The 11,860-nt window shown below is 41.3% G+C and overlaps 1 protein-coding gene across 1 annotated transcript; it reads left to right on the top strand.

Moving 5' to 3' along the window:
- The first annotated feature begins 5,277 nt into the window (after positions 1–5,277).
- CREBZF (CREB/ATF bZIP transcription factor) lies at positions 5,278–7,336 on the top strand. Its single transcript, XM_044071174.1, has 2 exons — positions 5,278–6,549; positions 6,805–7,336. Exons 1-2 carry the CDS (start codon positions 5,603–5,605, stop codon positions 6,920–6,922), a joined length of 1,065 nt encoding a protein of 354 aa, XP_043927109.1. The 5' UTR covers positions 5,278–5,602; the 3' UTR covers positions 6,923–7,336.
- The last annotated feature ends 4,524 nt before the right edge of the window (positions 7,337–11,860 follow it).

Here is an 11,860-nt window from a genome sequence, read left to right as displayed (position 1 = left end):
GTGCAAACTTCACCCCTCTCCCCTAAAGGAGAGATAACTATCCCAGCTGAGTGTAGCCTCCCGGACATCTCAAATGCGCAGGTGAAAGCTGCTCTCTCTAAAGCTAAAAACACAGCATCAATGGGACCGGATGGTGTCCCCGGCTGTGTGCTACACGAGCTAAATGAGGAATTAAACCCGCACATAAGGCAGCTGTTTAATCTCAGCCTTACCACAGGATACGTGCCCAAGGAGTGGCGTACGGCAACTGTGGTCCCACTCCACAAAGGCGGCGCCTCTACGGACCCTGGTAATTACCGCCCCATAAGCTTAACAAGTCTAGTCTGCAAAGCTATGGAGAGGATCATAATGGAGCTCATAAACAAAGATATAGGGGACTTGCAGACATTGGACCCAACCCAGTTTGGCTTTGTCAAGGGAAGATCATGCCTTTTGAACTTGGTCGACTTCTGCAAAGGCTTTCGACACAATACCCCACTCGGGTATTGTAGAAAAACTTACCAGCTTAAATGTAAACCCATATGTCACAAGATGGGTTGCAAACTGGCTTAAGGACAGAACCCACAGGGTTAGAGTCGCTGGCGCTGTGTCAGACTCCAAGCCGGTCACAAGTGGTGTCCCACAGGGCTCGGTCCTTGGCCCCCTATTGTTTGGCATCTACTTCTCAGAAGTACAGGCCAACATGGGAGGACTTTGGCTGACAAAGTTTGCAGACGACTGCAAACTGGGCGCCATAGTGGAAAGTGCATCGGACACGGATATCCTTCAGAAGGGACTCACGGAAACAGATAGCTGGTGCCAGAGCCATGGCCTGAAGTTAAATGCCAAAAATGTATAGTCATACCCTTCGGGAAAAATAAGGTAACCCCAAGCTACCATATAGGTGGCAATCCACTAAGCACAGAAGAGGTTATCAGGGACCTGGGGACCCAGGTTGACAGTGGCCTTTCTTTTGACACTCACGTTGCTAAAGTGGTTAGAAAGACCTTCTACATTGCCCACCTGATCATGAAGGGATTCACATCCAGGTCTAGTGAGGTCATTGTTCCCTGTACTCTTCACTTATCAGACCAATGATCGAGTACAATGCCCCATTCGGGATGTATCTCACCCGACATCTGCAGCAATTGGAGAGACCCCAAAAGTTCCTCACCAAAAGGATAAAGGGACTCCAAAATCTGTCATATGCTGCCAGATTGAAGAAACTCCAGCTCTATTCAGTCGCATACCGTCTGCTCAGAGGTGACATGTGCCTGACATACAAGGCCATGTCCAACCCGAATTAATGGACATGCTCCACCTCAAAAATCCAAATCCACCAAAACCACTAGAGCAAGCGACTTAAACCTTAGCACGGATATAAATAGGACGTGCTGGAGGGATAGATTTATCACTCAGAGACTCCCTATGCTGTGGAATAAAATCCCGGTCCATGTGAGGCAGAGCACCTCGCTGACTCTGTTCAAGAGAAATCTAGACCTGTGGATGGGAGATCATAGGTTTACCCCGGGAATCATCTCTGTGTCACTGCTGGACAGAGGCACAACAAACTAATGGGCACAGTATTTTTTCATATAAGGGGTGGCGTAAGCCACAAAAATTTGGGCTAGGCTTATAAATGCCTTAGGGCAGATAGCCTAGTATAAACCTACGAACCTATGAACAATTCATCTGTGTGTCCCTTTTCAATACACACATTTTCCCTGGTTGTTTATTTTAAATGGCAGGCCATGTACCGTTACGGATCATTTACAAACTTTTGTACAGAATGCCCGAAATGGGATTCTGCACTGTAGACACTGCCCTGTAATGTGTTTGGACCATATACATTGCTGTATTATTAACCCTGGTAATCATCGTGGCATTCCGTGCAATTCAGCAGACCTAGTTTGCCCATAGGTCAACAGGTCTACACATCTGCTGCTTTCTGTGTTACTATATGCAGTTTCCTGTGTTGCCGGCCATGAAACTGTACTTGTTCAAGTTTGAATGCGGTGTGCAGCATGAATATGTAATTAGCGTTGCTGTTCACTGCGCAAACACATAAACTCTAAGTATGCTTCGCATGAAGCTTACACATAGTTTACTGAATCCCCAGGAGTGACAATCTGGGACAGTTTTAAAATATTTAGCACTATTAACTTGAAAAATTGACAGAATAAGAGAATGTAAATTAATATACATATTGCAGTGCAAAAAAAGTCTGTAACTATAATTATCGTCATTATTTATTAAGTGTAATTCACCATCCTTTATCCACAAGTCACCAGAGTAAATACAAAGCCAACGAAGGCAAAATGTGAGAACAGGAAGAAAGCTATAATGTACATGGTGTGGGGAATTTGTGATGAGGGAAACAGAGGGAAGCACTGAAGGATGTGGTGGCAAAACAGTAGGAGCATCTGTGGCACCATTTCATTTAAGTCCATTTATCTACAAAGAGTTGTTGTGATGTACCATTGCTGTGATTCAAATGCCAGTAAATGCGAATGTCCCTCTGTGACATGGGCCAACATAGGGTGATATTGTATTGTATTGTATTGTATTGTAGTACCCTCCCCGGATGTGCCGGAGCAAGGCGTACCCAAACCCTGCCTACCACCCAACACCTGGTGACATGTGCGAGTAATGACTGAATGAATGAATATTCATGTTGAAGTTTTCACCGGCCTCATGATTATGCATTGGATATTCAGGTGTAATACAATACAATAATGCCAAAGAGAAATGCCAAAAAAATGGTTATGAAGTGTTTCCTGAACTCAAAGGAGAAAATGAAAAATTAACGAAACTGTCACAAAAACATAGTGAGCGATCATTCTAAAAGGCACTGGAGTTGAATTAATTAGTGCTTAACTACTTACATGGGAGCATTTATTTTTAGAACGTTAGTTCCTACAGAAATGAACCACAGTGAATGATCATTCCAAACAGTAGAGTTTTGACATAAGGAGTAGTTGTTAAGCACTTATAAGCTGATGGAGGTGAACTTATTATAAGTGGCATCCTAGGACACTTTTAAAACATTTAGTACTACTAATTTGAAACATTGACAGAATAAGAGAATGCAAATCAATATACATTTTATGATGCAAAAGAAGCCAGCAGCTCTAATTATCGTCATTATTTATTAAGTGCAATTCACCACCCTTTCTCCAAACGTTACCAATTTTAGGAGTATATAGAAAGCCACGGCTTCCTGAAAAGAAAGGCAAAATGTAAGAAAAGAAAGAAAGCTGTAATTTGCAAGGTGTGAGGAGTTTGGGATGGGGGAATAGAGGGGAGCACTTGAAGATGTGGTGAAGAACCAGTAGGCAGCACCTATGGCATAATTTCATCCAAGTCCATTTCTGTACAAAGTGGTGTTGTGATGTATCGTTGCTGTGACTCAACTGCCAGTGCATGTGAATGTCACTCTGTGAGATGGGGCAACATAGTGGGGTAGACAGGCCAGTCTTAATGCAAGAGCACTGTAGCTACAGATCAGTCTGCATACTCCTAGCAGCGTAAACTAAAAGGTTCCTTAGGTGGAGTGACAGCGACCAGGGGAATACCTGCATTGGTTTCATGCTTATCTCTCCAATAGACAACAGGCAGTACACTGGCAGAATCAGCTCTCTCAACTCTTACCTAATACCATAGGGGTCCCTCAAGGTTCCATACTAGGACCGCTTCTCTTTTCAGTCTTTATAAATGATCTTCATACAGTCATCCCTCAGGCCGTCTGCATTCAATATGCAGATGACTCTACACTACTCTGCTCTGATACATCCTTAGTCAACCTACTATCCACAACCCAGCTCACTTTGACTACAGTAGAAAACTGGTTATCAGGCCGAAACCTGATCCTGAACCCAAACTACTACTTTTTCATCCTACCCAGAAACCCTCTCCTACTCCCTTTACTATACAATCCAACAACGGGACTATCATCTCCCCTGAATCCCATACCAAACTACTTGGAGTTACCATTGATAATAAACTGCGATTTGACATGCACATTAACCAGACCATCAAAACCATTAACAAGAAACTAGGGTCTCTATACAAAATAAAATCTTTCCTAACTCCAAAAGCCAAAGTAGCCATTGCCCGCTCACATCTCCTCTCAACCCTACTATATGCCTCCCCCATACTGACTAACCTTTATAAAGTTGATCTGAACAAACTTACAAGCTGCTATAATAACATTGCCAGATTTGCAACTGGCATGCCTTACAGGACCCACCACTGCCAAAACCTAAAAATCCTGGGCTGGATTGAACTGCCAAACCTTCTCCATTTGAGCCAACTCCTTGAGGCTTTTAAAATTCTCAAACAACCTGGCAACTCTCCAGCACTGAAAAACCTTATTATACCGTACACTAATCTCAGCTGCCTACGCTCATCAAATAGGCTACTTATCCAAACAGTCAAATCCCATAACTCAGGGGGAGATACTCTGTTTGCCAACACTATTGGTAAAATATGGAACTCCCTCCCCTCTAACCTCACTCTATCAAGCTCCCTGGTCCAATTCAAAAAGGATCTAAAACTCCATTTCAAGTCACACTGGCTATGTCAGTGCTCTGTCCCAGACTAACTCTTCTTTATGAAGCCAAAGTCCACGCTCCAAGTAATGAATATCCCTAGGACTTGAACTCTTTCTTTTATGATCTAACACTGTATTACCAAATCGAATACATGCCCAAAACATGAAGCTTGACAACCTCCTACTATATAATAGTTCAATTTCCGCTGCTATACAACTGTACTTTGTGAGTGCTACTCCTAAGATGTTACTTCCTTAGGTCATATGCATTTCTTATGTTCTTTTCCTCATTGCACATGCTATGTTTCTCCTATGTGCTATTAATGTAACAATATGTAACTTCGTAAATTGTATGACATTTGCTTTTGTATCCCGTAAGCTATTTTATAACTTTGTAAATTGTATGACATTTGCTTTTGTATCCCTTACGTTATTTGCTGTAAATGTGGAGCTTTTCTCCCCGGGCCTCCGCTGAAAATGGACATGTGTCCAGTCGGATTTTCCCGGTCAGCAAATGTAAAATAAAAATAAAATAAAGTGTTCCGAAAGTCCCTATTTTACATTTGCTGCGGGCTCCAAAAGTCCTAACACCCACCTTGATCAGCTAAGAACTGAGATGTTAGGCTGAAGCTCTACATAACTGAATTCTCTCTGCACTTTTTTGTCACCCTGTTATATACATGGCCGAAGGTAACAACCGTCCTATTCTGAAAAATGTGCTGCAGTCACACGTCAGAAGGCTTAGAGGAAAGACATGATGAGTTCACTTCCGCCGCTTAGTACATGTTTTAACTTGCCTAGAAAAGTCTTGTTTGTGTTGCAATTACGACATTCATCACATCTTTAGAGATGTTTGTTTTTTTGACGGAAAAGTAAATTCTGTACAGTCATTTTGTAAAAGACTTTTCATGGACCTCATTTGCTTTACGAGATGAAAATATCGTTTTTGTGTATTTTCCAAGACTTCAGTTTGCAAGGTGTAGGCCTTGGCTTTGAAGTTAAAGAGTTGGGTTTCGCTTTCACTACTAATGTACGAATAATTGGGGCAGGTTTTGCAGAATCGTTTTAACAATGCGACAAAGTTTGGTGGCTGGACATATAACTACTGGGTCTGCAGCAGAAACTCCAAAACAACCAGATAAAGTTCGGTTGGTAGAGGACGAGTTGCCGACTCCCGGTATTAATTCCGGATCATTTGCAGATGGACTTGACGAGGTTATAGCTGTCATGGCTGAACAAAGCACTTCAACAAGCCGGCACTCTGAAGAGGTTGCAGCATGTAGGGATTGTAGTGCAAGTAATCTGTTTACGCTGGCCGGTGCTCTCTCTGGAGAAGAGGACGAGTCTGCAATCTGTGGGCTTGAAATAGACGATATATTTTCTTTTGAGAGTTGGACTGTAGGCTCAGAGCTGCCTGACGTAGGACATGGGTGCTTTACTGGGTGCAGCTCCCGTGCTTGTAGTCAGCACCTTTTGGGAAGGGATGGCGGTAATCAGGAGGAACTGATATTGAATGTTTCAGCGGGATGTGTGCATGGATCCGAAAAACGGAATAGGAAATCTTCACGAAGTCAATTGCTTAGCGATGATGTAGGAAGGAGCAACAAAAACGCCATTGCCGCTCGCTTAAACCGACTCAAGAAAAAGGAGTACATTACCGGGCTTGAAGGTAAAGTGTCCGTGTTGACGTCGGAGAATAAAGGACTGAAGGAGGAAAACAGGTTGCTGAATCAAAGAGTTCAAAAATTAGAAGGTGAAGTGAATTATTTGAAAGCCGTGCTTGCTAATGAAAGTACCCTTGCTCAGATTCTGTGTCGATTAAGTGGTGTGAACGGGATGAAGATTACTACCTCTCTTTTCAAAGAATGTAGCGAAACTGACCACGATTACGCACTGCCCAGGAAAAGAGCTAAAACTCGAGAGGAAAGTTCGGCTGGGGTATGTCTTCATGTGGACAAAGATCAGGTGTCCGTGGAATTCTGCTCGAAATGCGCACAGAGTGCGTCATCACTTAAAATGTAGGGTCAAGTACCTGCTACTTTTAGTTTATATTTAATGTTTCAGATACTGTAAACTGAACATTGAACATGTTAAGAGTATTGAACTAAAAAAAAAAACTATAAAGCTGGACATCTTAATAAGCTGTTTGACAGATATCTATAAATTGTAGTCCTATCCAAGAATAATTGTTGTATGGCTGTAGTAAGCACGTCAGCATGTTCAAAGTCTTTGAAATTTTATTTTATGAGTTACTATTAACCCCTTTTTGGTAGTTTTTTCCAGGTGATTTTCCTGCCATGCTGCGTTGTAGGGTTGACAGAACACACCTATTCTCCACACATCATGGTAAGGATCAAACAGTATAATTGGAGATGTATGCTGATAGGTTAGGGATTCTGGTTTGCATTAGTGTAAAACAGACATTGTTTTGAATCAGTTTTGGTTTGTTTTGATAAATTTGTCTCCTCCATATTCTGTTAGAGGGGCACAGAGGTGAGAATTGTACGTTCAGTCTTTATCTGTGTTATCTTATAAATATGATTTGCTAGGTGACCAAACCAGGAACATTGCATTTTCTGATTGTTGAATAAATAATAAAAGAAGAATATTGCTTAGATTTCATTTTTTGTGCTTTAGTCCCTTTTTTTCATGCTGCATGGCATTTTTAAGATGGGGTTTTGGAGATTTTGGGTTCAGGGGCCTGGATTATTAATTTAAGCCAGCAAGTCCGGGATTCCATGGAACAGGTATTGGGCTGCAGAAGTACTTTGTGTTGGGGGGTGTCTCTTGTTAATACGGCAACTTAACTTACATGTGCACATACCAAATGGAATTTACAGTAGGATGGTGCCCCTAGCTGCTGCTGTAGTGATTTTGCTAAATAGAACTGTGTGTGTGTGTGGGGGGGGGGGGGAGGTTGCATTACAAGCTGTGGTTATAAGTTGGAATTTTGTTTTCAGGGTTTACTGGGGGATTAACTTTAGAAATGTCTGAAGGCCAATTTAAGTTTGTTTTTATGCACACCATCATTTTCAGTGCCAGTTTACAGTCGTATTATTCAGTTTCTGTTGAATTTGGAAGTGGTTGCCATAAACCCGAGTCAGAACAGAACTTAATTGGATTAAGATTAAAATTTTAGTACAGTTAGGTTAAAGTAACCTTACTATTGATATAACATTTTGCTTGTTTTAAGAATGTTTATCAATTTTAAAATATGAAGTGGGGTTTCACAGTGGATGCAGACTGCTGTCTTGATTGGAATTATTATAAATAAAATAAGTACCAATTTTTAAGCGTGGCATGTTATCAAGTATATGTTTCAGATTTGTTGTCTGGAAGTGGTCATTGTTGATGGAGGGGAGTCGACCCCCATCAGTTTAATATAAAAAAAAAATAGTGGGGTGGAGGAGATTCGACCCTTATCTATTAAAAAAAAAAAAAAACAACAACATTGTGAAACCTCACTTATGTCAAAATTACACCTATTTAGCATCCTTATTTTTCTTTATGCTAAAGCGGAGAGTACTTGTTGGAGACTGAAGAATTCGGAACCAACTGCTGCCCTAATGTCCTGCTTTATATAAAAAGGTAGTATAAAACAAATGATTGAAAATGCTAATTAAGTGTGGATCTTGTGCTGCTGCTTCAGATGGCAAGTGATGCAAAATTCTGTTTTTGCATGCTGTGTAACTTGTTGCCCTATTAAGGTATAATGCCCACAAGTGCACACACTCATTTTTAGGGACCCTGGGTGGGTCCAGTATTAACTGTCTAGTTTCACTTTAACTGGTACTTAGCCCTTTTTGTGATTTAGATTTTTAGCATGATTATATGGAATAGGCAGTTCAAGAAGCACAGATGTGAGTAGACTATTGAAAGTGAAAGCATATGAATAATTTATAAATTGACAAAAAGAGGGATTAGGTGAATTAAAATAGGTTTAGTGAGCAGAATCTAGTGCCATTTGTAAAATTCGATGGAATTGGCAAAGGGTGATTGGTAATGAATGGCACTGGAGTTCTAAAAACTAAGCTGTAGTGTGTGAGAGTGATAAAGGCAATAAGAACATCATGAGAGAATGTCCTGAAGATCAGTGCAAACTTGATTTCTGTAGTCAACAAACACAGTAATCACCAAACAGATTAAGGCCTTTAATGGTGGGCTTACACTTTCTGTAGAACAAAGAATTGGGGGGGGGGGGGCAGGGTGTTCAGTGTAGTCCTGACCACACACACACCTCTCCCTCCTACATTCTCGTGATAGGAGTGAAAGAATGCAGTTCTTTTTTGTTCAGTATTAACTTTCATTTTATCTCAGAGCCAGTAAATCAAATAATATTCTTAGTTTTGTGCTTGTAGTGATAAAGCAAATATTTCACAAGATGATCAAGTGTGTTTACCAGTTTTTTTGTGTTGCAATTTAAACACATCCATTAATTTTGTATAAAGATTTTTCTAATCAGTCAGTGGTGCAGTAGGTAGCCCGCTCAACTTTAGTGTAGAAGACTTGTGCGTTCTATTCCCACATCAGGTAGATGGGTTACTGGTGCTGCAGTGCAGCAAAAATGATCCAGCTACACCTATTGAAAAGAGTAGGGGAGGTTTCTTGATGCCCTGATCTGATTTTTCTTGGTATAAATAGCACCTCTGGTCTCCCTTGAAAAGAGTCCTAGTGGGACTAGCCCGGTCAATAAATGATAACATATATACATGTTGGTTGGTTGTTGAACAAGACACAGACCTTTTAGGTTGTACAATTTTGAGTGATGACTTGGCGTTGAAAAGTAAACATTGAAACTGAGAGACATTCTTTCGTAATACAATGTGACATTTCCTTTCTTGAATACTTGGAACAACATAAATTTATCCTTTTTACAATAACCTACTTATCCCATTTCAGGGAGCAAGAGCCATTTTGGGCACTTAGTGGATGCAAGATGGTGAAACTGCCTGATCAGTATACCAGTCCCTCGTATGATGCCCATCTATTGGCAGGACAAAACGTTACCAGTTCACTTGTCACACATTGAGATGTGGGATGAAACAGGAGTACCCAGCAAAAACCAAAGCACACGGGGGCGTGCACACACAGACGGGCTGATTTTATGCCTTCCACTCAATCTGTCACACAAACTGGAGAAGTGCTGTGAGGTGCAACACTAACCCTTGTGACATCTGTAAAAAGATGTATTGATTTTAGGGATAGGGCTGTCACCACACAGCAAGAGGTTCTCCAGTTTGATTATTGGCCAGGGTGACTTTTTTGCTGAATCTGCTTGTCCTCCCTTGGTTTCCTGCAGGTGCTCTGGTTTTCTCCCTCATTCCTTCCAAAGACGTGCAGAATGTGGATTCAACACTCTAAACCGGCAATAGGTGTGAGTTTGCATGCAAAAGTGTGGTGTGGAAGAAAAGCTGTGGCAGGGTTAGCCACCTGATGGTGTGAACCTTGGCTCTAGTTGTCACTGTTGAAGTGACACCCCAGCACTGTGTGTAAAAAAAATGGGGGAAAAAGGGTTGTGGCTGGATGGAGTTTAATACTACTCGTAGACATTTTAATATTCATACTTGTTTGGGTGTCACTTTTGCCCCAGTGTTTGCAGTATGCTTGTCTGGCAGTTGAGCTTGTCACCAGAGTACAAATTTCAACTTTTTGGCATTGTTTTAAAAAATATATGTATTTTGTGAATTTTGGCATTCTGTTTAAAAAAATTAAGTCTCTGGACCGTGTTGTGAGTAAGCATGACTGAGTTTCTATTTCCTGTTCTTTTGTAATGCTTGTTTGGACTTGAGAATTAATGTTCTATGTAGTTGATAAGCTTCAAGTTGCTGAGTAGTCTGCATTGGGGCAGAGCATAACTGAGGCTGTGTAGTTTAGATTGGTTGTCATCTTTGTTTCTGCAGCTGTGCTCTTAAACTTAAAAAGACAGTGCAGTGCCGTAGATGTGTAGTTTTACACTGGTCGTCATCTTATTTGTTCCTGCGGCTTTGCTCTTAAACTTTAAAAAGGCAGTGCAGTATGGCAGATGTGGTACTGTCATTTTAAAGGGTCTTTTTCCCTTCTAAGTGTCAGGTTGTGTTGTATCATTTTTTTTTATTTTTGATCTGCCCCCCCCCCCCCCCCCCGCCCGGATAGATGATGTGGAACAACATTCCTGTTATCCCCCAGTTTAACTTTTTCATGGGTCAGACCACTAATCAGATTGGACATATGAAGGTTTTATCTCTCTCTCTCTGCCATAGGGCTAGGTGATTTTCACTTTTTTTTTTTTTTTGGAGTTTCTTCTCGCAGAACACATTAAAATTGACGAACATGTTATACCTCTAGTGAAATGCATTGAGTCTTGTGAGCTTTACCATTTCCTCTCTCACTCGCTGAAGAGAGAGTTCCTGAGTTCAGCAGATGTATGTCTGTAGGCAAGATATTTATGGCTTGGCTTTATGTAGTGGGGGGGGGGACACAGGCTGCATTGTGGGAGGAACACTGTCCACCTTGAAAACAGTATAATGGTAGAAGCTATTTTACCATTCTAAAATTTGTACACTGAATGGAATTAAAATGGATTGGAAGGTTGTGACACTCTCTGCTTCTCCGTGAAGGTCTCTTTACAAATGTGCTCCTTGCTGTTGAGTCTACGCCGTGTGCATCATTTTTGAGTTAAAATAAGTGCAGTTTGAAATCTGGTTTGACACATTCAGTGTGCCAGTTGGCCACTGTTTTCTTTGATGGCAACTGGTTTTGCCCCTACTATAAATGCAGTTTGTAAATGCTAACCTGTTTTGGAAAACTTGTGTGGTGTTGATCCCACTGTTCCTTACCTTGCAGCACATAACTAAAAATTACAGTAACTTGACTGTAGATTAAAGTAGCAGCAGCACTGAAGTTGTGCCTTACTCACTGGGTCGGTTCCAGGCTGTTACACTCTGTGGAGTTTACGTATCCTCCAAGTGTCTGAGTTTTCACTGTGGGCTTTGATTTCTTTATGTGAATTGGTAGTGCTCAGGTTGTCTCTGAAACTTAATGGGTGTGCGCCCTGTGTTGGACTGTTGTCCCATCCAGAATTTTCTTCTCTGTTGTCCATTTGCCAGTGTGAGCTTTGGTTCCCCAGGCCTGAATGAATTGTATGCAGGTACTGAGCAGTGGATGCGTATGCTGTATTAGTAAGTTAACTTACAGACTGGAACATCTAGAGAGTTTTGTGAGTGCCCCCTTAAATTGTAATGCAGACTGGTCTGTTTAATCCTTTAAATGATCTAAAATGTCAGCCTTTCATTGTAATGTGTATATAGGTTCATAGTCAAGTACTAGGCTAACTGCCCTTGTGGGCCATTT

The sequence above is a fragment of the Protopterus annectens genome, chromosome 5.part0, assembly GCF_019279795.1.
Source record: "Protopterus annectens isolate FY-2018-M chromosome 5.part0, PAN1.0, whole genome shotgun sequence".
NCBI lineage: Eukaryota > Metazoa > Chordata > Ceratodontiformes > Protopteridae > Protopterus > Protopterus annectens.
The sequence above is the reverse complement of the archived record's forward strand: the minus strand, read 5'-3'. Positions and strand labels throughout refer to the sequence as shown.